The sequence below is a fragment of the Mustela erminea genome, chromosome 13 (genome assembly GCF_009829155.1).
Source record: "Mustela erminea isolate mMusErm1 chromosome 13, mMusErm1.Pri, whole genome shotgun sequence".
NCBI lineage: Eukaryota > Metazoa > Chordata > Mammalia > Carnivora > Mustelidae > Mustela > Mustela erminea.
Window position 1 is genome coordinate 59,157,213 of NC_045626.1, and position 25,351 is coordinate 59,182,563.

Sequence of the window (25,351 nt, forward strand, 5' to 3'; positions counted from 1 at the left end):
GGTGTAGTTGATGGAGTGGAGAAGACTCACTAGCAACTGAAGGATGTTACCAAGGATTTGAGTCTTACTTTCCCAGAGTGGTCAGACCTCTGGGGACACGGGACATATTCTTTCTTTCCTCTCATTTTCCATCACAGTGACCCATTCAGTACTCGGCAAAGAGTGTGTTTAATAAAGTACTTTGACAAATGTCACCATGATATTTTATGATCTTGGGTTGTGTTGTTATCTGTGATAAAGACTTGCATTTTTTTTTTTTTTTTTAGCTCCTGGGTACATTAAAATATAAGTGGAGACCCTACTTTCTTCAGAATAATACTGTTTTGTTTTGTTTTTTGTTTTGTTTTACAAGTAATACATCTAATTCTCCAACAGTGTTCCCAGACCTCCAAGAGCTGTTCATCTTAGATTAGACAGGAGGTTGTTCAACCAGCTAGCTGGGATAATTTCCAGATGTCTCACCAATATTCCAAGCCAGGCTGGAATGGATTTGCGTAGTCAAAAGATGAGGTTTTGAATTTCTTCTATAAAGAAAAGACTAACTTCTCAGTTTTGGGTGTGTGTTTAGGGGAAAGGTCAGGGAGGGAGAGAAGGAGTGGGTAAGAGTGTGAGACTAATGTGACTTATCAGTGAAAAACTCTGTGGGACTGTCAGCATGGGGTGGGGGTTTGAGAGAGAAAGGAAGGAGGTTGCCATGGTCTGTGAACACAGAGGGTTATGAGCTAATTTCTGTTATCACTATTTACCTGCTGGGAGTTTCTCCTCTACCCCAATAAACTTCACCAAAAGGTCTGTTATGAGAACCAATCCTTGGTTTACTAGTTCCCTGTTCATGCCTAGTTGCCTTGGATATGGGGTATATGGTAACCTGTAAGAAAGGAGCTTGCTCTCAGAAAAGGTGGGCTTCGTGCAATATAAATTCATGTTCTTTTCAGAGAATGATTCTTTCCCTGGAGGAGAAAGGTGTTTAAGGATTGTGGAGTAATGACACAGGACTGCTCTCACAGGCTTAACACAATGTCATCAACACAACAGACACATGTGGTTTAAACCACACTGTCCGCAAAACAGAAAGGTTGGGGCACATAATCTGAAGTCAAGGGTATTAAAACAAGCCATGAAAGTAATGAGTACTGGGAGATCATGAACCTTGTTGCTACCTATGAAGGCATACCATATAATCTGCGGAAGGAAAAACCAGAAGTGTCATACTCAATTTTTGCTGCTAACAGCATTTTTGAAGATATAATTGAATAAAAAATGTTGTTACTAATAATCAACGATTACCTGTAACAACAATGCATTCAGCCTATTTTGAAAAACAGAGATCAAAGAAAGTCCTCTAACGCTTAGACACATTTTACCCTGTATTTTATTTCCCCTTGTAAATTCTACTATAGTGTAATTGACATTAAAATATAGAAGACAGTATTTTTCCTCTCAGTGGAGAGCCTTGTTATTGTAAATAAAATATGAAAGTGTGTTATAATATTAGAGAGACCATTAAGTAATATAAATTGTTTCCTAGAATTTTTAAGCTATTCATTTTTGTAAAGCGTCAAATATTTGGAACCCATGTGAGTAAGTCTGTGCACAGATATGCTTCTTATGATTATTGTGGATTTGTTTCAACATTTTGTTTTCTTGTTTTCCTATTCATTTACCTTGGAGGCAAGTTCTCCTGGCTCTTTTTTTTCTAAAAACCCTGGGACCTTCTTAATTTCGGGAAGTTCAAAACTCCATATATACTGTAATATCAGCAACAGATTTCCGTAGACAACCATGAAAGGAGAGCTGATCATGGCATATTTTCTTCTGTTGCGAATCATCCAAAGGGTGCACGACCAAATCAACAACACAAAGGTCAACCAGCTGTGATAGGTGATGCTCCAAGCCTTGAGGGAGAAAGAAAGAGACAACACAACGATGGTGAGTGCAATGTGAAGTCCCCACCCTCTGCTGACTTAGAAGTTGTCTTAAAGGAAAAAGTGAATAATATTCAATCCAGGGAGAGGAGGGAGTGGTGAAATCACGGAGAGACATCCCAACCTGGGGCCTAGGGACAAACTGAAGAGAAAGACTGATCTCGCCAAGTACATTTTTTTTTTTAACTTCCTGCAGGGAAAGGAGCCAAGGGCATCGGTGTGTTCCTTCTAAATTTTTTCCCCTTTGGGTAGGAAGGTCTTCATCTTCACTGCACTTTACAGTATTGAAAGCAACTGTAAGTGCTTCATCCTTTCTTTTTCCAAACTAGCTTGAGAGTGATTTAAGTCATTTAAGAGTGGCAGGTCAATGTGGTCATAGCTGGGCTCTGAAATGGAAATCATGGGCATCACTAGGGTAAGCACACAAGTCGGGCATCAGAGATCACTCTGGGATTATCTGAGAAGATGTGCACTATAGAAATTACAAAATTTACACAAGGAAGGTATGTCTTTGGCTTCTGCACACTCCAAACAATAAAACCAAGTTCTTTTGAAGGTCAGCGTTGGCTTCTGTCCTGCAAGGGGTAGGATTAAAGAGCCATCAGACTCATTGGACAAATGATACATCTCCTTCCATTCACATGAAATTTGCAAAGAATCAGAAACGTATCATAAAGGGCAGCTACCAGAACAATACCTAAATCAGGCTCAAGACTATTAACAACTTCCAGAAATCTATCCTTTCTTACCATAATCTTTGATAATAAATCTTTGTAAAAAGAGATTTAAAAGAATTTTCTAGATATATTTGAGCCTAATTGAAATCAATTGTATTCCTGAATATCATGAATCACCAGGAGTTATTTAGAAAGCCCAAAATGTTTTACAAGTCTCTTTTGTTTCTGGAAAATAGAGAAGTATTAAGATAAAAGAAGTCAACATGGAACAGTTATTTCTTCTCAGCAATTTGCAAACTTTGTCCTAAAGGTCAGCTAGCTTTTTAAGGGGCGGATTATTTAAAATTTTTCGTTGAAACATATGATAAACACAAACTGGATATCAAAATTGCTTTTATTAAAATTAGATTAGTGATTGATAACTACTAGCAAGGCTGAATTATTTTCATGAAAATATGATTTCTTGGAAGTATTGTTTATTGGAAGTTAAGTAACATTAAATGCTTTTACATTTGCATTAAATAGTGTATTTAATACATTTATCCCAATATAAAATGCAGACGAGACTGCCATTTTTGTGTGTGACCCAGGAGAATAATAATCTTATCTTCAGAGATATCATAATTCTAGTAGATTGTCTCCCTCCTCCCCACAAACCACTCTTGGGAAGGTGAGGGTGATAGAGGAAGGAAAATAAGTTAAGAGGAATTTTTTTTAAGCCTCTTTCCTTTATAGTGTCTAAGTCACCTATGCCTTTCAGTGTGGTGGTTCGGCCATTTCTGCATTACGTTCAGTTTCCAGATTGCCTGATAGTGTAGCAAATTTGTACTTTATAGTTTTGAATAAATACATGTATCATTCTAACAGACTTGGCTCCCCAGGACTGTCCTTTTTGTCTGTGATTAAAATTCTGTTGCAGTAGGCTGCTTCTGTGGGAGGCAGGCACTTTTAAAAACACTAATATTATGGCTCCGTTAAAACAATGAAAATGGCACCAGACAAGGGCATGTTTTTAATGAAGGATCTGCTCTGTTACGTTGTTTTTACAATAGATTTTTTCTACTAAGTAACAAAATGTGTATTCCAAGTTTTTTTGTTTTGTTTTGTTTTGTTTTTAAGCTCTATTTCTTTACAAAGAATCAAAGATCAAACTTTACAAAGACCAAAGACCTTTACAAAGACCAAACTAGGGGTGCCTGGGTGGCTCAGTGGGTTAAGTATCTGCCTCCAGCTCCAGTTATGACATCAGGGTCCCCCCTGCATTGGGCTTCCTGCTCCATGGGGAGTCTGCTTCTCCCTCTCCCTCTGCCTTGTCCTCCCCACTGCTTGTGCACGTACTCACTCTCTGTCAAATAAATAAATAAAATATTTTTAAAAAGATCAAACTGAACTGGCTTATTTTTAGAAAGAAGAAAAATGTATAGATACTCTATTGAGTTCAGAGTCAGAATTGGATATTTCATTTATAATTGGTATTTTAAAATTAGAATTTTATTACAGTTTAAATTAGAGGTTGATATATCAAAAATGTCAAAAGGTACCAAGAGCACAGAATTAATATTATTTAAAGAACAGAGTTTGTAATCACTAAATGAGCCATCTTTAATTTCTAGGAGCTTTCTCTTTGCCATCCCTCTCTCAGATGCGCAGTGGTCCTTACGAGAAGCTGACATTGACTAAACATGCAGGTGCATTTGGAAGACATCTTGAGGGAGTGACTGGAGAAATTGTGTTTAGGTATTTCCCCTTTAGAGGTATAGAATATTTTCATTTTTTATCATCAAAGTTGTCATGGGATCTCACCATTGACAACTAAATATGGAATATTTTTGTCATTTTTTGGAAGATTTTATTTATTTATTTGACAGAGAGAGAGAGAGAGAGCCAGAGAGCACAATGGAGGGAAATAATAGAGGGAGCAGGAGAAACAGGCTCTCTGTTGATCAGGGAGTCCAATGTAGGACACAATCCCAGGACCCTGGGACCATGACCTGAGCTGAAGGCAGATGCCTAACCAACTGAGCCACCTGCCCCAATAGGGAAGAGTTTTGTGTTAGTTAAGTGATAGGCATTTCAAAAATAAATCAGATTTCTCATACAAGCTTGTTTTTAAGAAGGTTATAAATTAGACGGTCTTTTATTTTCTATCTCTAGGTTAAAGGACAATTTTTTTTGAAGCTGTGATGCCCAAGATGGAAGAAGCGAGTATAAACACACATCAACTGAGTGCGCACAATCAGAAAAGCTCTTGGGAACTCTGGTTGCTTGACGTTCATACTGGTAAAAATTTACTGCAGCTAAGATGGAGTAAAGTCTCACTCAAATTTAGGGTAAGATGTGAAGGTAACTCTCACTGTCTGAAGAAAATAAAAGCAGTCAGTGTTAACTTTGGACACCTTCAATACCACACAGAGAAACTACCCAATAGATCTTTTAATTTTTAAAAAATGTATTATTATTATTTTTTTATAGAGGGAGGGAGAGAGCAGGGGGAGGGTAGAGGGAGAGAAAATCTTAAGCAGGCTTCACACCTGGGGCAAAGCCCAATGTGGGATTTGATCTCACAACTTTGAGATCACGACCTGAGCTGAAATCAAGAGTTGGACATTTAACCAACTGAGCCACCGAGGGGGACCGCAATAGATCCTTTTAAACTGACAAAAAAGGAACAATCACATTTGACAGGCTAATTTGAGAGAAATATACTAATATTTAAAAAGAGGTTAAATAGAACAGAACAGGATTTTGAAATCTGTAGTATGAGGATCCCAAGAAAAATAAAAATAAACCAACCATCCCCCACCAAGACATTAGGGAGATTAGAATCTGGTGCCAGCCACGAGATGGCTGTGGGGGCATTTGAGGAGCATTCCGACTGTCCCCTCTCATACATACCATCATGGCAATGAGGGCACAGATGTAACTTTGTTTCATAATAAACTGGAACACAGAGACCATGGCGTGAACTTTAACGCTTCGTTTCTCCTCATGGCTCCTTTCCTCCTCAAATTCTTCCTTCTCATCCTCTTCTTCCTCTTTCTTTTCTAGATAGAGAGATAATTTATATAACTTGATGCTAATGTTTAAACTCTGGATAAATGTCCCCAGCAGTGTAGCACATATATGGTTTTAACACAGACTTTTATTTAAGATTTTAGAGATGATTTCCAACGAACAAAGCCTTTAGATTCAAACAGATTCAGTAAGTGCTGCCTGGTCAGTGTAATGGAATCCTGCACTCAGAAATCCCAGAAAGAAAATTTGAACTTAAGAGATGATGGAGGGTATCCTGTAAGATGGTTCCTAATGATCCTACCTCATGATTATGTATTCCTCTCCCCTTGAGTGTGGGTGGGACCTCCGATGGGTCACTCACAAATAGGAGGGATGGGATAAAATTTCCAAGATCAAGTTTAAAAAGATCGTGACTTCTGCCTTGGCTACTTTCTCTCATTTTCCTGCTCATTCTGAGAAGCCAGCTGCCGTGTTATAAACTGCCCTAAGAAGAGGTCTGGGAGGCAAGGAACTGTTAGTCTCTGGCTAGTAGTCAGCAAGAACTTGAGGCCAGTCAATAACTATGTGGGTGTGGGTGAAAGCAGATTCTCCTCAGGTGAGCCTTCAGATGAGACCACAGCCTGAGCCAGCAGCTTATCTATAACCTCATTGGAGACCTTGAGCCAGAGAAACTCACCCTAGTCACACCTGATCCCTGCCCCACAGAAACTGTGACAGTAAATGTTTTAAGCCACTAGTTTTTGGAATAATTTGCTATTCAGTAATAGATAATTAATGCAAAGAGTATCTGGAGTATGGGTATAGTGAAGGTGCAGAAAACCAACCAGGCAACCAACTGAGCAACCATTTTGCCAGCGTGAGCTCAGTAACCCATGGTTTCCTTTTACATCACGCTGAGGCAGAAAGTCATACTAAGAATGGAAATATCACATTAAAAGCAAGAGAAAGTGTGGAGGGCTGAGGAGAATAGGACCAGCAATGGAAAAGAACTGGCACAGTGGTGAAAGCAGGGTTTCTCCTCAAGATCCTCTTCTACAGGTCAGGAAAACTAATTTGATTTCAAACATGAAGTAGTGAGTGACACACTTATGTGAAACATCCTTTCTGTCCTGTTCAAATTAAATGGGTCGCATGTAAGTGGGTTGCATCAGGGAGTTGCTCTACACCACAAAGAGGAAACATAAACCACCGAAAACCCAGTGAGCATGCACAGCACACTCCAGAAGTGAGTGTAGTGTGATGTGGCAGTATTTCCTCATGCACAAGCCCACTGCCTTCCACCCCTCCAATGTTGGGACCAGAGGCTATAAGGGGAAGTCCACAGATGGGAGACAGTGAGGAAGAAATGGAGTCTGAGGCATTTTTCCAATTCCTGGCGCTACTTTTCTGGTTGTAACACTGTCTGCATATATAGATTCAAATTAAAAAAAAAAAAAAAAAACTAACTTTCCAGCTTTTTTTTTTACCTTTGGAAGTCCAGGTTATGACGTGAGAATGCATACGTGCCCTGTCAGTAGCCAGATTCTGCTCATTTCTCTTTATGTTAAGTCATGGGTAATGAAAAGACACCGGGCTGTGACCTGAGTGTCTCAACCTTTAGAAGTTGCATATGCTGGTTCCTGGGCCTATCCTTTGTAATTCAGATGCCAAAGCATGGAAGAGCCCACTTGAGAGAATACAGTATTTCCTTGAGCTATTTGGTAAGTGAAAACCTTGGTTTAAGCCCAACTTACAAACTGAAACACATGCATGTAGAAAGCAGAAATGGGTAATTAACCCATGGAGTCTGGTGCTCCATGAAGATGGCAGGTGCCACCTGGGGGTGGGGGGATGGGCGGGGCTGCTAGCTTAGGGACCTAAACTTGGTCTGACCTTACTGAGGAAGGCTGCAGAGTGTGACTAACCCTTTGTACTGCTCAGTGGATACCGGGTCAAGGACAACTGCAGGGAGTACTATAACTACCTAGAACACTATAGTAGAATAAGTCCAACAAAGAATTATGAAAAAAAATACATTAAGCTGACTGTATCAATAATACAGACTGGAGAGTTGCCCAGTTGCTGGCCATTTACTCAAGGTAGGATCATGGGTCACAACTCTAGGTTTAATCCCATATAAACAGAAAACACCTGCAGGTACTCTGCTTTTATTTTTCTCCCTCAGTAGCAAACTTAGTTAATTCTCTCTCTGTGAATTGATGATAGGCATGGTCTCTGGCAGGACAGTGACAACAGTGGTTGAGTCAACTGTTGCCTTGCAGGAACAAGGGGCTAGCATTGCCAAATATTCACAGTGTTCAAGGGATTCCAGAAACTTCCATATCTCAGTCAGAGCTGCACTTTCAAAATGTTGGTTATTTTCTTTTTTTCCCTTCAGAAAATGCTGCATAGTCCAACCAGACAAAACATGACCCAAGTCACAGACACCAATTTGTCATCTCTAGGAATGGCCTGTTTTCCTTCAACGTAATAAACTGAGAGAGATGGGGGGATAAGGTCTAGTATAAGTTTCCACCCTCCCATTCTCCCCCACCCTTTTTTTACTAGACAAAAAGAATTCTTTCTGAAAACATTCATCCATTAACCGGCAGAATTTCTGACCTTGATAATATCAAATTCTAGAAAAAACAAAATATGTACACACACATGGGTTTAACACTATAAATGAGTTGACATGTTTAAAATGATTTTTTCCCCTTTATTTTTCAAAGCTTTCAATTATACCATTATTTTGTACAGAAGGACAAACTAGCCATAGCAATATGGTGGGGCGATATACATAACTGAAGGAAAGAAGCTTCATTATGCTGACCATGGAAGACAATACCTGTTAGAAAAAAAATAGAATGGACACAAGAAACAATGAAACACAAAGAGACGCCGGGCACATGCATGAGAGGAGACGAAAGCAGCAGGACTGGCTTCTTACCTGAGGAGTCTTCAGAGGGCTGCCACCGGTACTGGGGGGTGGAGTACAGCTCAGCTTTGGCAGGGCCGTTCTCTATGGGCAGACTTGGGTGGATGGTATGGTAGTCTACAGGATTGCCGTTCACAGTCACCAGCAGGCCCTGGCAGGGGAGCGCGGGGCAAAGGCACAGTTGTGTTTCCAATGTGGACACACTGTCTCCTTGCCTTGTGCTAGCTAGACAGAACCCTATAGTGGAGAACTGATTGACAGCTGAACAAGGTCGTCATTTACCCACTTGAGCAAAATGAATCATCTACACTCCTCGGTTCACATCTATTTTCCAGAGTGGTCCCAGTAAAAATGGAATCTGATCTTCTTGTACTTCTGCTAAACCCCAGGCAAGGTACCCTCTGTTCTTAGTACCAAGGGGAAACCCTGGAAAGGGCTGGCTGAGGCTTCCGGGTCTGGATTGATCCCCTCTCCAGCCTCTGCTCTTAGGGTTTCTCCTCCCAGCCCTCCCTCCAGCTGTTGGAATTCCAGACTTTTCCTAGTTCCCAGCCAAAGCGCCCCTGCCTTGGCCACTCCCCACCCCGTCCACAACCCAGTGCAGCTCTGCAGAGGACTAATGCAGTCTTGGGTTAGCTAGAGCCCTCTCGGAAGGTCTTTGCTGAGGCACCTTTGGTGATTTGCCTCAGTGAGTTATACTGTCTACCAAATATTGACACATTTCATTACACATTTCATTCTCATCTTGGAGTTCCCATGTTGAACTTTGTAAACGCTTAGTGTGATTTCTTGTTTTTTCCCTGTCTCTTTGGCTTTAGGGTATAAGCGTGTGTGTGTGTGTCCATGAACAAGCAAGACTTCCTATTCCAATTATGTAATAGGTCTATCTGCAGAGCAAAATGTTTTAAGAACGCTCCAACTGGCTTTTAAAAAGTTTAAATACATTCTGTATGACTATAGTCGAGCTCATATTATATGAGGTAGTGTTATAACGGCAATAAACCAGATATAATTTCTACAAGAAAAATATTCAGAAACTTAGGGAAAATTTATAGATCATTAAAATACACTCAAAAGAGCCAATCCCATTTATATCACTTCTGCATCACTTATACGAGCATAAAAGATAATTCTAAGAATATACTAACATCGGATGGTTTGTAGTCATCTTGGGTCATGGATAAAAGCTGCAAAAGCAATGCAGGACAGCAATGTTAATAGGTAAGCAAAAAGCATTGCAATGTTTATATATATTTGTAAAGTTTTACTACACATATTCCATTCCTTCAACTAGCTGGATGCTAGTATGTTAAAATTGCCATGCAAAGTACAAAGGGACAAATAATTGGACTGGATGTCGTTATGTGTTATAACTACTCTCCAGCTTCTGATGTTGACTTTTAATTGTGACAACAAATAACCAGTCATGAACCACGTGATTACAAAGGCTGATCATATTTTTAACTGTCTTGTTTTACTAGAATAAGCTTCTGCTATTAGTACCCCCAAACCCCTGAGACCTCAGCAGAATTCTGAAAACATTTACTTTTCAAGAAATAGATGTTTCATACTCAGGAAAAATTGATTTGTAATGCACGCTGAGAATATTTTAAGATTTACATATTATCTACCACAAGCTAATTATTACATGACTGTGCTTTTATTTTTTACTTTTTTATTTATTTTTTTATGACTACGCTTTTAAACTATATTAACACCAGGTGGTTTGGGCCTTCCTCAAATAAGAAGCACTTTCTGGGCTAATGGTTCTCCGACTTTTTTGGATCAGTACTCATTTATAATCACAAAAAATCACTGAGAGTCCCAAGGAGTTTTTAATGATACCTACTATACTAGAAATTAAAACCGAGGCCTTGAAAAATATTTATTAGTTCCATTAAATTTTCCTCAAAATTTAACATGTTCACATAAATCGTTTTATTCAAATAGCTATACTTTAAAAAAAAAAACAGTGAAAAAATATGCTTTTGTGTATCTTTTTAATATCTGGCTTAAACGAAGACAGCTGGATTCTCATATCTGTTTGTGCATTTAATCCGCTGTGATATGTTATTCTGGCTGAAATATATGAAGAAAATCTGGCTTCACCAAGCTTCGTAGTTGGAAAAAGAAAGAGTATGTCAATTGGCTAGCCAGGTCATTGTGGACAGTTGTTTGTTTTGATACCATATCAAACTCACCAAGTGGTAGTGACCTCAAGATTAGCTGCTACGTGGAATCTGAAATTGTATCAATGAGAGTTTCATTCTGTTACATTAAAATCCCACTGCTATATCACATATTGGTGATTTGCCTCAGTGAGTTTATACTGTCTACCAAATATTGACACATTTCATTACACAATATTTTAAAAAAAACTCATTTTTTAATACAGTCTTACCACTGATCTCATCATGGAGGTCCTCAAGTATGGGGGCGTTTTCAAGCTTTGAAGATTGGATCCAAGTTTTCTAATATTCTAATTTTCACTCAAAAGTTCAAATTTTGCCACTGACAACAAACATTGTCGGTTGTTTGCCTTGAAGTGATGGGCTCACTTCATGTACTTGCCAGGAATTCTCTGCCAAATCCTCATCTCTGAACACCCGTAACTCGTCTACTTGCAGCTCCTCCCAGGGCCTGTGGTGTGTGGTGGGTGACGGCCAGCTCAGCTCACCCTTCCTACACTTGACCAAGGGCTTTTGAGCAAGACATCATTCCCCCCTCACACGTGGTACTTTGCTGGACTTCCCATTTTGCCACACAGGATATTAAAAATATGGTGAGTTCTGAAGTAGAGATTTAAGAAAACGGACATCCATTTTGGGTTCACCAAGGACATTCATAAGTGAACTGGCCTCACCGCTTTGTTTCTTCAGAGTGTGTGGCCAGCAAGGGTAGGGCTATGGGTGTGGGGGATTCGTGCCACCGCCTGGGTCTGCTTTTTGCTTTTGTATCAGCAGAATGCAAGTCAGCATAGTGAAAAGAAGGCACATATTTTAAATATTACTTAAATAAGAGTTTTGGGCTTTTGGAGGGTCTCAGGAATTCCCCAGAAGTCCATAGGTCTCTCCATTTGAAAAATTCCTGGGCTATCTTCTATGGCTATCTGTAGTTTGTAAAAGAAGCAGGATAATCTGACACATGGTGTGATGAGAGAGAAAGGCCCCTGGAAATCCTCAGACATCTTAGGGTACCCCATGGGCCTGCAAGGTCATCCACTGCCCTGAGGCAGCTCATTCATTGCTTTGCCCTCTCTCAGCACATGGTGGCCATGTTGAGAACAAGACCATGTGACTTCAGGAACCCACTGGCCACCAAATAAGTCAGAGAATCTACTCCTCAATTCTCTAACACGCTACCAAGCAAGTGGTTTGTATCTGTCATGATGACATTGCAAATGGGCATTTTTAATGAATCAGTAGAGCCCTGAGTTGAGTTCAACATGGTCAATAATTGCTCCAAGGGTTATACAAATTACCCATCGTGACTCGTTTCTCCTTGTCAATCCATAGTGTTGCCTGGGAGTCGTAAGAGATCCTTAATCATATTCACATAGACTGTTTTGTTCTAAGTGGTTACTTGAGTTATTACTGTGGCCAGCTGGCCAATGAAATGAAATTATTTTCTGCAATGTTTTTGACACTAAGACTTTCCCTGCCTGGTGCTAACAGTTGCTTTGTTATTTTTTTGTTTGTTCTAAACACAAATCTATTTTTCTTTTTAAATTAAGTCTTTCTTTTGAGGATGAAGAGACTTCATAGGAAGCACTCAAATGTAAACTGGTGTTTTCATAGCACTGGGTTCCCCTCTCTGCATAGAGCTTTCTGCTACCGAGACTTCAAAATCAAACTCCTTCTGTAAACTATGCACAATCTGAGTTTGCGTACGATATATGACTCATATTCAGCAATGTAACACAAAAGAAGCAAAATAAATTAGGGAATGGAAATTGCTTTCTTGTGGCTTACTTTTCTTTCGTCAGTTGGGTAATGGGTGGCATACCACAGGCTTCGCCTCCTCTTGGCTGTTATTTGGATGGGGCTACAAGCCAGGGCTCTGTCCTCTTCCTTGGTCCTGTCATCCTGCACCTGAGACACAGAATAACCCACAGGACCAGCTCTGCTTCCCAGAGCAGCTCCCTTAGTGGCCTGGGGGACCCCGAGAAAGTGTTTCCCCCGTGCCTTGATAATGATCAATTCTTTAAATGAATGTATATGATAGATGGGATTTCATCAAGACATTTTTAATAATGACACCAATGCTCCCTTGTAAATTCTCAGCACATCAGTGATACATCCTGATCCCTTCTAAGCCCCATAAATAACAGAGATAAGCTCTCATGTGAACTATCCACACCTTCCCACCAGGTATTCCAAAGTCCACTCACCACGCAAATGGTTCTTAAAGGAAGAACCTTCAAAAAAGTGCTCAGTGGACTGTGTGACCCATCCATGGTTAGTTTTTAATTAAAAGGAAATTAAGTAAAGGTAGAATCATTGAGAGCTTACACACAACAGTAAGGAAGAACTTATCTAATGCACAAAACCATCACCTTGCCTTACATGACACTGGCCTACGTTAGACAATTGGTCTAGAAGAGATATAAAGAAAGAGAGAGAGTGTAAGGGGCAGAATGCCCTTGAGTGCTTTTGTATGGTTTCCCAACAAAGGTGTTCCAACAAAAAGGGCATTAACACACCACCGATAGTGGAGTACAGGAAGGGAACTTAAGGTCTTGGTGCCCAATTTCTGGGTTCTGGTGTGCCAGGATAGAGCACCCATAGGGAGAACCCAAATGCCTTGGGTGGGAGTTCATGCATGCCAGGTGGGAGCCCATACACTACTTAATTCTTGACACCTGCTTCTCCCTCTCTCTCTCTCTCTCTTTCTTAAACATGCATCATAGACTTTCACCTCAGAACTCACATTTGCTGGCTGGCATTTTTCATGAAATGTGCCAGGTCATCTGGAACTATGATATAATCAGCCACCTGTCTTCCATCATTGCCTCAATGAGAAAGTGCTGTGTCCCAGCCCATTTAAAATACTGGCCACCTGAAATGTTGACGCTGGTATGAATTAGGCCCTGTTCTCCACACACCCCTCTAGACACGGCGGTCTATAAGACGGCTATTAAATCTACTTTCCTTTGTCCCCAGAGAGCCCTCGGCTGAGGAAGCCGAATGTCTCATGGGCCTGAGGGGCTATAACACAGGCTTCACCCATACAGAAGCATGACAACATGGGTATGTAAGCTCCTGTCATTCTGTGGGGCTGCCTGAGGTCTCACAGAGAAAGTGAAGAACACACGGAACGCTTATTAACTTGGATGCCTTAAAGTCATCTCCATCCCATGTAAGACGCTGTTGAGAAACCGTTCCCACAATATATTTTAATTCCTTTGATATATACTTTTATTTGCACATGTGTGCCCATCCCTTACCTTCTGTGTGTTTATGGAGGAAGTGAACACAATGACATCACTGTAAAGCATTTTATGGCCACACGCAAGTTTTGGGAGCGAGTTGGAGAAAAATGTAAGACAAACTGATTGGCATTCCTTGTGACCCCAAAAAGCATTTTGTTGCATGCAGCTGCCATCAGTGGGGCCAAAGAAAGACGCCCTATGAGAACCCCACGAACAGAAGTGCCTCGTGGTCCCTGTTATCCGGGCCTGTCGGAAGGTGTCACACAGGAGGAAGGACAGGACACAGGACACAGTCCCATTTCTGCAGGAAGCACTTCAGCTGAGGAGAAATGGGGACATCCAACTACCCTCGTTCCATTGTACTGACTCGGATCCCATTTACTTGAGTTGGGTGGGCTTTTTTTCTGGTACAATGTCCAGTTCCTCTAAGTGGAGCGCTTGCCTCTGGGCGATATTCTATCCCCAGCTTAGCGTCTGAGGTAATTGGCTTTCAATAAATATCCTGTCTGCCTGCCAGGCTGCCCTAGTGAATGTGTGAACAATAGTCTTGTGGGTATGAACACAGAAAAGGCCCAAATCTAGAAGTGACAGGAGAGGACGTGTGACTTCATGCAGCCGTGCTCATTAGGAATGGCTTCTCGGGTGTGAACGCTCCCCTGGCAAGGTGGTGGATGAGAGGTGTGACAACCCTCGTCTACACTACTTTCCTGCCTTGTGTGCTGATGAGCTACCTGACGACTGAGCTTCTTAGAGTCAATTAGGATAAGAAATGTAAGTGGCTAATGTTTTCTCTCACAAAAAGGGAAAAGAGAGAAGCTACCCAGGCTCTCTTGCACAGCCCTCAAAGGTGGCATATGCCTTGTTAATAATACCCCATGGGAAGAAACCAGTTCTCTGTTGTGCTTAAAGGAAAATCCCTGGTCCCCATACCTCACAATGGGGTACTTGGGAAACTCCAGGTACCACTGACAGCTGGGGTGTTCCTATCCCATCCACAGATGTTAGAGGTCTGAGAAGTTTCTGGAAGTCCGGGCACCAAGATAACAGTCTGGCTTGTCCCCAAAGCCCTAGCTTTGTTGTCAAATGTGGGTTTGAAGCTAATTCCTACTGCCCAGACCAAGTTACCTCTCTAACCTCACTTTCCTCATTTTTAGGATGGGTATGATACCTATTCAGAGTTACGTAGTGCATGAAATGGAGATAATGTAGAGGAACAGCCTTGTGTACGACCTGGCACTTAGTAAGTCCTCAATGAAGGTATCTTTGATTTTCCTCACCACTGACCATTCTTGCTGGCGATATATCAAAGGGAAACCAGGCTTTGTTCTAATAGCACATGTATTCCCATCGTGCTCTTCGCAAAAATAAAATATTAGCACCAGAACACTATAGCTGTTTAAGAATTTAGCACTGGTGGGGCGCCTGGGTGGCTCAGTGGGTTGAGGCCTCTGCCTTCGGCTCAGGTCATGGTCCCAGGGTCCTGGGATCGAGCCCTGCATTGGGCTCTCTGCTCAGCATGGAGCCTGCTTCCTCCTCTCTCTCTGACTGCCTCTCTCCCTACTTGTGATCTCTGTCTGTCAAATAAATAAATAAAATCTTTAAAAAAAAAAAAAAAAGAATTTATCACTGGTAAGTCAGCAGTTAATAAAAATGGCCTGGGGTACCTGGGCAGCTCAGTCAGTTAAGTGTCTGCCTTTGCGTCAAGTCATGATCTCGGGGTTCTGGGATCGAGCCCCACATCAGGCTCCCTGCTCGGCGGGGAGCCTGCTTCTCCCTCTCCCTCCCCCTGCTTGTGCTCCCTCTCTTGCTCTATTAAATGGATAAATAAAATCTTTTTAAAAAATTTAAAAAATAGGAATGGACCGGTTCCCGTGGAGTTTCCAGGTTACTCAGCCCATAAGATCACCAAACGTTTCGATCCTTACGAGGGGCTCCTGTAGCCAGATGCGGATGAGCGTTGCAAGCGTGTAGTACATCACCAGCAGGACGATGGGGTTGGCATGGTGATACCATGACAGGTCTGGGTTTGCTATGATCTTCCAGGTGCTGGAACAGTCTGTGTGAATGACTGATTTGATACCAAACAACCTGTTTCAAAACAAAGGAAAATAATATGAAGATGCAATAAACTACATGTCCCTAACATAGAATAAAAACATCTTATTTTTAAGAGGCTTATGAGATAGCCCTAGGCTAAGCCATCCCAGTGTAGGTATTACATTACTTTTCTGTATATACAACTGTATTCTTAAATGACATCTGTACATATACATATAATATGTATTTTATAAATATACATATATTTTATATACATATAATATACATATATACATATATACGTTATATATACATATATAGAAAATATACATCCTTAAATCATATAAATGTGTGTTAATGTGTGTATATAAAATCAATGATCTTTACACTGACTCAAAAATCTAATACTATCTAATCTAATATATAATGCTAATACCATTAATCAGACTAATTTATCTAATAATAGCTCCTTGCATATCTATTAGAAATTTACTTTTTTTTAATAATTTTTTATTTTTTATAAACATATATTTTTATCCCCAGGGGTACAGGTCTGTGAATCACCATGTTTACACACTTCATAGCACTCAACAAAGCACATACCCTCCAATGTCCATAATCCCACCCCCTTCTCCCAAACCCCCTCTCCCCAGCAACCCTCAGTTTGTTTTGTGAGATTAAGAGTCACTTATGGTTTGTCTCCCTCCCAATTCCATCTTGTTTCATTTATTCTTCTCCTACCCACTTAAGCCCCCATGTTGCATCACCACTTCCTCATATCAGGGAGATCATATGATAGTTGTCTTTCTCTGCTTGACTTATTTCGCTAAGCATGATACGCTCTAGTTCCATCCATGTTGTCGCAAATGGCAAGATTTCATTTCTTTTGATGGCTGCATAGTATTCCATTGTGTATATATACCACATCTTCTTGATCCATTCATCTGTTGATGGACATCTAGGTTCTTTCCATAGTTTGGCTATTGTGGACATTGCTGCTATAAACATTCGGGTGCACGTGCCCCTTTGGATCACTACGTTTGTATCTTTAGGGTAAATACCCAAAAGTACAATTAATTGCTGGGTCATAGGGCAGTTCTATTTTCAACATTTTGAGGAACTGCAAAGAAGACATCCAGATGGCCAAAGACACATGAAAAAGTGCTCCATATCATTCGGCATCAGGGAAATACAAATCAAAACCACAATGAGATAACACCTCACACCAGTCAGAATGGCTAAAATCAACAAGTCAGGAGATGACAGATGCTGGCGAGGATGCGGAGAAAGGGGAACTCTCCTACACTGTTGGTGGGAATGCAAGCTGGTGCAGCCACTCTGGAAATTTACATTTTAATTGCCAATCAACCCTATTAGATTCCTGCATTACTAAAATGCCAAGTATGTGGGGACATCTTACTAAGGTCAGCGAAATGGGCACCTATTTTGCTTTTGGCAGGATTTAGTGTTAGCTATTCAGCTAGTGTTGATATTCTTAGGCAAATATTGAAATTGGGCACAGTTCTCTGATTTAGCCATAAAAGCCAGATAGTATATACTAGAACTTCTGGAAGATATATATTTCTGTCAAATTTCATTTATGGGCAAATTCTCATTTTAAAATTTATGATCAATTATTTATTTTGAAATATAACTTTATGAGGCTTGTTAAATTTTGAAATGATATACTTTTTATGTTATTCCTACTATAGGATCAGAAGGTCTCTGACTTTATCATGGAAATTATATAAATATGATTCATTGGGAATTCATTTTACATGAACTTTTTCTAAGAAAGGGTTTTATTAAATGAATAAAACACTTACATTAAGTGAGTCTCTTTCTATTGTTTGTATCTCTTAGATGTGAACTTCCATTAATGCTTGTGTTATATTCTTCATTCAGTTGTAAGATCTTCAAGAACTACACGTCCCTCACATAAAATCTCCCAGGGCTCTCACTGTTTTCTATCACAAGACAAGTGTCATATTGGTGAAATGTTCAACATAGATTTTAGAGTAAGCTAAATAGAAACTAAACTTGTCTTCAATTTTATCAGAAAAATGTAAGTTATAGTAGAACTTGCTCTTATTTCAAGGCTTTTCTTCTAAGTCTAGCAAGATTCTTTGTACTTAGCATTAGAAGGAAAAATGTCCTGCTAACAAAAAGAGTTATATCCAGGGGCGCCTGGGTGGCTCAGTGGGTTAAAGCCTCTGTCTTCGGCTCAGGTCATGATCCAAGAGTCCTGGGATCGAGCCCTACATTGGGCTCTCTGCTCAGCAGGGAGCCGGCTTCTCCCTCTCTCTGCCTCCCTCTCTCTGCCTGCCTCTCTGCTTACTTGTGATCTCTGTCTGTCAAATAAATAAATAAAATCTTAAAAAAAAAAAGAGTTATGACCCTCTTAGAATGGTGGAACACTCTGAAAATGGTTTTGCAGTCCTAGATTAAAACGTTAATTTCTGGTATGTAGTGTGCAGAACTGAAAGCATTGAGATTTCAAATCAAACGTTAGCTGCAAGTCTCTGGATTAATCAGGCATAGGTTTCAGCCCCCAAGTCATTCCTCTTCTTGTCTCACACCTGGTGCATGCACTAACAATGACATCATCAATCACCAGTTTATATATACCTGTGTCAGAAAGTCAGTAGAAATTTCTGCAGCTGTCTGTAAACTGAACCACATGCCTCCTAAAAGTCTACATGGACACTCCACAGCGTACCATTAATATTATAGCTTATTACACACTGATTTTGCACACTTACATAAGAATAGTGAGAATCAGTCTCATGTTTTGTACTACGAGTATGGACTAACTAACATGGGTCAGAAGCTCTAGAATGATGGATTATGGTATCCTTTAAGGAACTTCTAACAGTATTAGACAAATATGGTTAAGACCTAAGAGTTCTCTGTTTTTTTTTCTTTTTTTTTAAATAGGTTGGATGCTCTAGATAAAAATTTTTATATAACATGGGAGGCTTGTACTTAAAGTTTCACATCATTTCTGGCACAAAAATTCTAGGATGCTGTGTAACACCCAACTATTATTTAACTTACTCATTTTTTTCTTGTGAATCTTCCCTATCCAGAATTGCTTCTTAATATTGACAATACAAAGAAAAGTGAAATTATCAGACCTGGCCTCCAGGAAACTCACTCTCGATCTCACCACAGGGATGAGACATGCTTGTTTGAGGAGAGCAAGATGTTACAGAACCCCTTCTGTCTGGAGGTGTTTCTGTCTGGAAAGGGTAGTCAGGAGAAAGAATGTTCCCTGTTATGATAGTCAAAGAAGGGTGTGGGTGAGTAAATGAGAGAAAAGAGAAGTCCTGTCAGATGTTGCCAGGCTGTGGGGCTGGGCTGGGAAGATAAACTGGGCACAGTGAGAACAATCTTCTCTTTTTGTTACTGCTGTCTCATTGGATATATATAAACTTCCTTCCATCTTGATGATTCCCATATAACTGCTCATGTATTTACAGTGGTCCTAGTTCACATTGATTGAATAAAAATGTCCCTGTTGTTCATTGGTCAATAAAATACTCAAAATGACTATCTTATATCTCTCTCCATAGAAATGTCTCTTTGCCTGAGAAGCAAATAGTGACACGGCCATGGAGCTCTGCATTCCTGCTTATTGCTCATTTAGAATCAGAAAGATAAAGCTTCTCTCTTCAATGCATTTGGAATACACTTGGACCCCAGGCTGGTTCTATCAATAACAGTCAAGGTGCACTGGGTGGGCGGCTCACCATCTCTGAAAATCCAGGTCCTTATAAAACCTAATAGAATTGGGGGTAGACAGGGGTGTGAGCACATGAACAAAGAAAGAGAATTTTCCAGAAGATCTTAAGAACTCACAAACTTCTACTTTTCAGAGGATGGTTGGAGACAGCTTCCTCTGTGATGGTCAGTTTCCAGTAGAAACATATCAGACCCTTGGGGCACACGCTCCTGCTTTGGTATCTGGTCTGTCCTGCTCTCCTGTTTCACTCCCAGCATCCCTGTCCACAGAACACATCCTCAGCTTCTCTTTCTGAACAGTTGTAACACAAAGGGTGGTCTCTATTTTCTCTCTCCTCTACAGTGTGACCATTGTTAGAGTCACCTTCAGAAAACTCAAGTCCAGCATGCCACCTTCTTCTTCCCATTTCCTATTTTCTTTTCATTTGCTGTCTGGAGAATAACCCCAAGTCCCAGCAAATTACCTCCCAGGCCTCAAGCAGCCAGGTCTCCTCTCCTTTCTCCCAGACACCATGAACTCAAGCTATGCTGGGCTATTTGGGGTTTACCATAAAATCTCATTTCCTTTGGCCTTGCTACTTCTTGTTTGACCAGAGTGATTTCCAGATAGCTGTGACTTTTCAGGGGTTGCCAAATCAATGATTGGGGTATGTGCTCCAGGGAGGCTCTGTCCTCTCCTTGGCAATGCAAAACCAAGGCAGCAGGCCAGGCAGACTCTGAGACTCTCAGATATCTCTCAGGACCACTCGAGGCCCACCCCAACTGCACCCCATAATCTACACATATCCACCTACTCCTTCCAAGTATGCTCAACCACTGCAAATTACTGCAGGGGACCCAGGGACACTAGCGGCCCAGGAATGCATAATTATATTACCATCATAACCCATCACCTGAACCCTCATGCTCATTGATGATGGTTGGTGTTGCTGAAAGCATTAATTCTTCATTCTTCCTTTTGGTCTGGATGGCCTATAGTTAATATAAAGCTGATCCTCTAAAAGTAATTTCCAACACTCTTCATTTGGCTTCTTTTTCTTGTTCCTTTCTGTTATGGGGGGACATCCTGGACATCATCAACGTCTACCTCTTGGGAGTTAGGGAATCCACCTCTGGGAAATGTAGGATTTCTAACTGGAATAAATTTGTCCTGCCCAACGCATAAACAAGAACAGTATTTGCAGTCATAATTTGTAGTTGGATTATTGTTAGTTTATGGGCTTATCTCTGCCAGATTGATTCTAATTTCTTTGAAAAGGGAGATGTGTTTTGTCATCTTGCTTTGATGGACTTGCCTAGCATATAGCAAGTTTTAAGTGTAAGCTTCTGCGAATGAGTTAAAAGCACTAAGGCTAAATTATACCACGAAGTTATAGCAGGTGACCGTGGTTACAGCAGGCGTAGAGACGAAGGGATAGCAAGGTTACTGCTTTTGAAAAAGGAAAAGAAAAAGAAGGAATGGGAAGGAAACATAGTTCACAGGAGAATTCTAGAATTTTTAGAGAACCATTGCTGCAGCTCCGGCCACACCCTGCATCATTTTAGTGCCCTCAGTCTAGGAAATAAGGACACAGAATAAGCCTAACAAAGGTATCGCAAGGACACTTTATCTAAATTCTGTCTTAGATCATATGTAACAGAATTATTTTTGTTCTCTACAGGCTGCCAGTAAGAATTTGGAACTTTATCTTTCGGAAGAGTCGATACATAAATGTACATAGATGAGAAGTAACTTCTTCAACTCCAGAGGTTGATAATTAAGAAGCAGTAAGAGATTCGAATACCCAATAAGAACAAAATATGGAGCAGCCTGGAACATTCTTTCAAGACCCCCCCCCCCCCAAACTGCGCCTTACTCAGATTATTATGTGTAAAAATCCATTTCACTCCTTTCGATAGAAGAGGACATTGGAGCTACAAGGAGGATCCTTGATCCCAGAACATTGGTTATTCTTCACCTGCAGGCCCAAGCGGACAGCTGACTCTCTCAGCTCTGTTGGGGGCTCTGTGGGCTCACTGTAGATGTTTCTCCACCTGTCCGGGGGCACTGGTTTTGCACTTTTTTTTCCCTCTTCCTCCAAGGCACTCATAATATCTGACAACATATGGTGACTACAAATTGGCAGCGTATTTGTTTCAATTTGCACATGTTGGCAGATTTATAAAACCTCCACCTGTTTTCAGGTTTCCTCCAGACCACATCTGCTTGGTCGCTAGTAATACAGACACCCAGCCACTTGCGAAAGAACTATGTAATACTGAAAATAACACCACATTTAAAAAAAATCTTAATTGTGGTAAAATAGACATAACTGAAACTCTCTACCCGTTAAACAATAACTCCCAATTGCCCCCTTCCCTTAGCACGTGGCACCCGCCATTTTACTTTCAGTCTCTATGGATTTGACTACCTAGGTCCCTCATACAAATGGAATCACGTAGTATTTGTTCTTTTGTATCTAGCTTATTTCACTGACCATTTTGTCCTCAAGGGTCGTCCATGTTATAGCCTGAGTCAAAATTTCCTTCCTTTTGAAGATTGAATAATATTCCGTTGTATGTATGGACCACATTTTGTTTATCCACTTCTCTGTAGATCAACATTCACCTTTAACTCATTGCAAATAATGCTGCTAGGACCACAAGTGTACAAATGTCACTTCAGATCCTTGCTTTCAATTCTTTTGGGTATAGTTCCAGAAGTAGGATTGTTGGACCTTTCTATTGGTAATTTTGTGAGGAACCTCCACACTGTTTTTCATTGTGGTTACACTGTTTACAGCGCCACCAGCAGAGCAGAAGGGCTCTAGTCTTTCCTACATCATTCCCAGAACTTGTTATATGTTCTACGGTTTGATAGCAACCATCTTAGTGGGGGTGAGGATGGACATTGCATTTTTCATTTAGCTTTTTGTTCTTCAGATCTTAGAGTTTTTTATGATCTAGGGAGACGTAGTCTTCAGTTAAACAGGCATTTGCTAATGAGAATGGATAAGTATGCAGTTAGGTTGATTGTGAAGTCTGGGCAGGTTTTACATCCTCTTATGAAACCAGGGAATATATTCTTTGCAACTACAGTAAAATGATTGCTTCAGGGCAGTAATTGTCTAGAGAAACTATATATTTTTTTTAAGATTTTATTTATTTATTTGACAGACAGAGAACACAAGTAGGCAGAGAGGCAGGCAGAGAGAGAGGAGGAAGCAGGCTCCCCGCTGAGCAGAGAGCCCGATGTGGGGCTCGATCCCAGGACCCTGGGATCATGACCTGAGCCGAAGGCAGAGGCTTAACCCACTGAGCCACCCAGGCGCCCGAGAAACTATCTTTTAACAACCCTCTCATTTAACCTTAGATCCTTTAATCAAAATAAATGGGGGACTGAATGGAAGGAAGAAACAGAAAGGGAAGGAGGGAGGAGGGACAGGTATTTCTCAGGGAGTTTGAGTGCGAAGGGTGGGCTGTAGGTTAGGAACCAAGCTCAGAAGGGAGGAGGCCCACTGAAGCCTGGGATAGCTCCACCAAGACAAGATTTTCCCATCGTCAGACCTCCAGGATGCTTGTTTAGCCATTTCTATTCTGAGATCATTTTCCCTGGAAAGGGGTTTGGTGGCAGACCCCAAGGGTCCAAGGGTCCTAGTGCTCCCCATGCTGAGTATTCTGAGTATTCAAGAAGTCAAATGAGTCAGCGGTCATTATCACTGATGGTTACACACACAGTCAGGTGGGTACCCAGGAACAAACAGCAAGTAGATTCAAAGAGGGAAAGGTGACGTCTCCTTTCTATAAGTAAATCATGGTTCAGAGAGAAGCATAGAGCCTTTGAGACAACTCTGTTTGAAGGTATAAAGCTAGCCCTAAGGGCAGCTGCCCAGAAAAGGTCCTTGGCAACCCCGACCTCTTACGCCAACATGGGTACCCTGTGGAAGTAACTTCAGGGGAAATCACCAACCACTTAAAAATAACCAACTTTCCTTTCTTCTTCCAGCCCTGCCCATTCTTTCCCTACCCTGATGATCATAAGTCTAGGGGTAACAAGATGTGGGTTATTTTTAAAGGTTAAAAAAAGTGATGAAGATTCGGGTGGTACATACTTGATTAATATTTTGATTTTAAAGTTAATCCCTTGAGTTAAATGGCCTTAGCATGAACTCACAATAAACTTGAAAATAATCAGAGGCTGTAGGTCTCGATAAAAAGAACAGGAATCTAGATATGCCACTTGAATTATCAACTGTGTGACCTTGCATATGGCATTTAGACATTTCTGAGCCTCAATTTCCTCCCTTGGAAATAATTCTCCTGCCAGTTCAACTTGGAATTGTTTATATGGAGTTTGCAAATATCCTAGGTACAACTGTTTCAGATTGTAAGCACTACAGCCAGTAAACTTCTTTTCAAATAGGACAGGTTTAATTTTTTTCCTTGCATAAAAATATAGATCCAGATGAGTCAAGCTGGAATTATAGACCTATTTTTTGAATAGTACTATAAATAGCTAATGTTCAGATTTGGTGATGTTAATGAGAAATAAATGAAGAACAGTTCCTTGATGAAACATTCAGGTTATAATCTAAATATTCACATTTTTTTAAAGATTCTATTTATTTATTTGAGAGAGAGAGAGAGAGAAAGGGAGGGAGAGCAGGGGAGGGCCAGAGAGAGAAGCAGTCTCCACGCTGAGCAGGACCCTGACTTGGGGCTCCATATCAGAACCCTGAGATCATGACCTAAGCTAAGGCAGATGCTTAACCAACTGAGCCACCCAGATGCCCCATAAATACGCATGTATACTTCTTTCTCATATAGAGAACATACCTTTCCTGCTCTAAGGAAAACCATTTCAAAATGCTACCCAGTTATACAACTCACCAGCTGGATCCCTACATGATGCTTGGTCATTTCTTACAGTTCAAGAAATACTCCATATTGTTCTGCAAAATTGCACCAACTAGTAACATCACAACTGCAGCAAAATCTCCCATCTGGAAATCTAGAGTTTGGGCAACACACTACAGGCTATAGTTATTATCAAATCCTGCTGGATGCTAGACAGGAATTGGTTGGGATAACTTCTCGCTTAGCAGACCAGTAAGTCTCTCGTAGGCGGTTCTTGATTCTTCTCATTAGAAGGAACTTACTTGTCCATTGTCTCTCTTGACCCACTGATATTGGCCAATATCAACCTCATCTCCTCCCCAGACCCATCTCAACTGTTATGTGTGGTTCCATTTTGGCCTATTTAATGTCCATAGTCCTCATTTAAGCACAGATCACAATGTGTTTCATCATTAGTCTTCTGTTATATGTCTGTGTCCTGTGTCTTAAAATAGGTCATGAACTCCTTAAGGGCCAATATCATACAGTTCTTGGCATCTTCTAAAACACCTACAGTAGTTTTCCAAACAGCCCATACTCAGATTTATGATAAGCGTGGCCCTAGGAGTAGCCTTCCTAATACATTTTCAAGAGTAATTCAAGATATCACTTAAAAGATTTTAGATTTCTATCATGTAATCAATGCAAAAACGTTGCAGCAAATATCAGTATTACAAATGTATTTTTCAAAGACTCAGGTAAGAAGATCTTGAAATTGCCTGTTTCTTTGATC

At 40.7% G+C, this 25,351-nt stretch overlaps 1 protein-coding gene across 4 annotated transcripts in view; it reads right to left on the reverse strand.

The window, feature by feature from the left end:
* Positions 1 to 25,351, reverse strand: part of PIEZO2 (piezo type mechanosensitive ion channel component 2) — a 451,560-nt gene that overhangs the window by 112,346 nt on the left and 313,863 nt on the right. For 2 of the 4 annotated variants that reach the window (XM_032309670.1, XM_032309674.1), the window contains exons 8-13: positions 15,888 to 16,050; positions 12,503 to 12,622; positions 9,680 to 9,718; positions 8,547 to 8,685; positions 5,498 to 5,646; positions 1,665 to 1,895 (exon numbers count right to left, since the gene is read on the reverse strand). In XM_032309670.1, the coding sequence (XP_032165561.1) occupies positions 1,665 to 1,895; positions 5,498 to 5,646; positions 8,547 to 8,685; positions 9,680 to 9,718; positions 12,503 to 12,622; positions 15,888 to 16,050 (841 nt within the window). The remainder of the gene's footprint in view (positions 1 to 1,664; positions 1,896 to 5,497; positions 5,647 to 8,546; positions 8,686 to 9,679; positions 9,719 to 12,502; positions 12,623 to 15,887; positions 16,051 to 25,351) is intronic. The other 2 variants (XM_032309672.1, XM_032309673.1) reach the window with 2 other exon arrangements.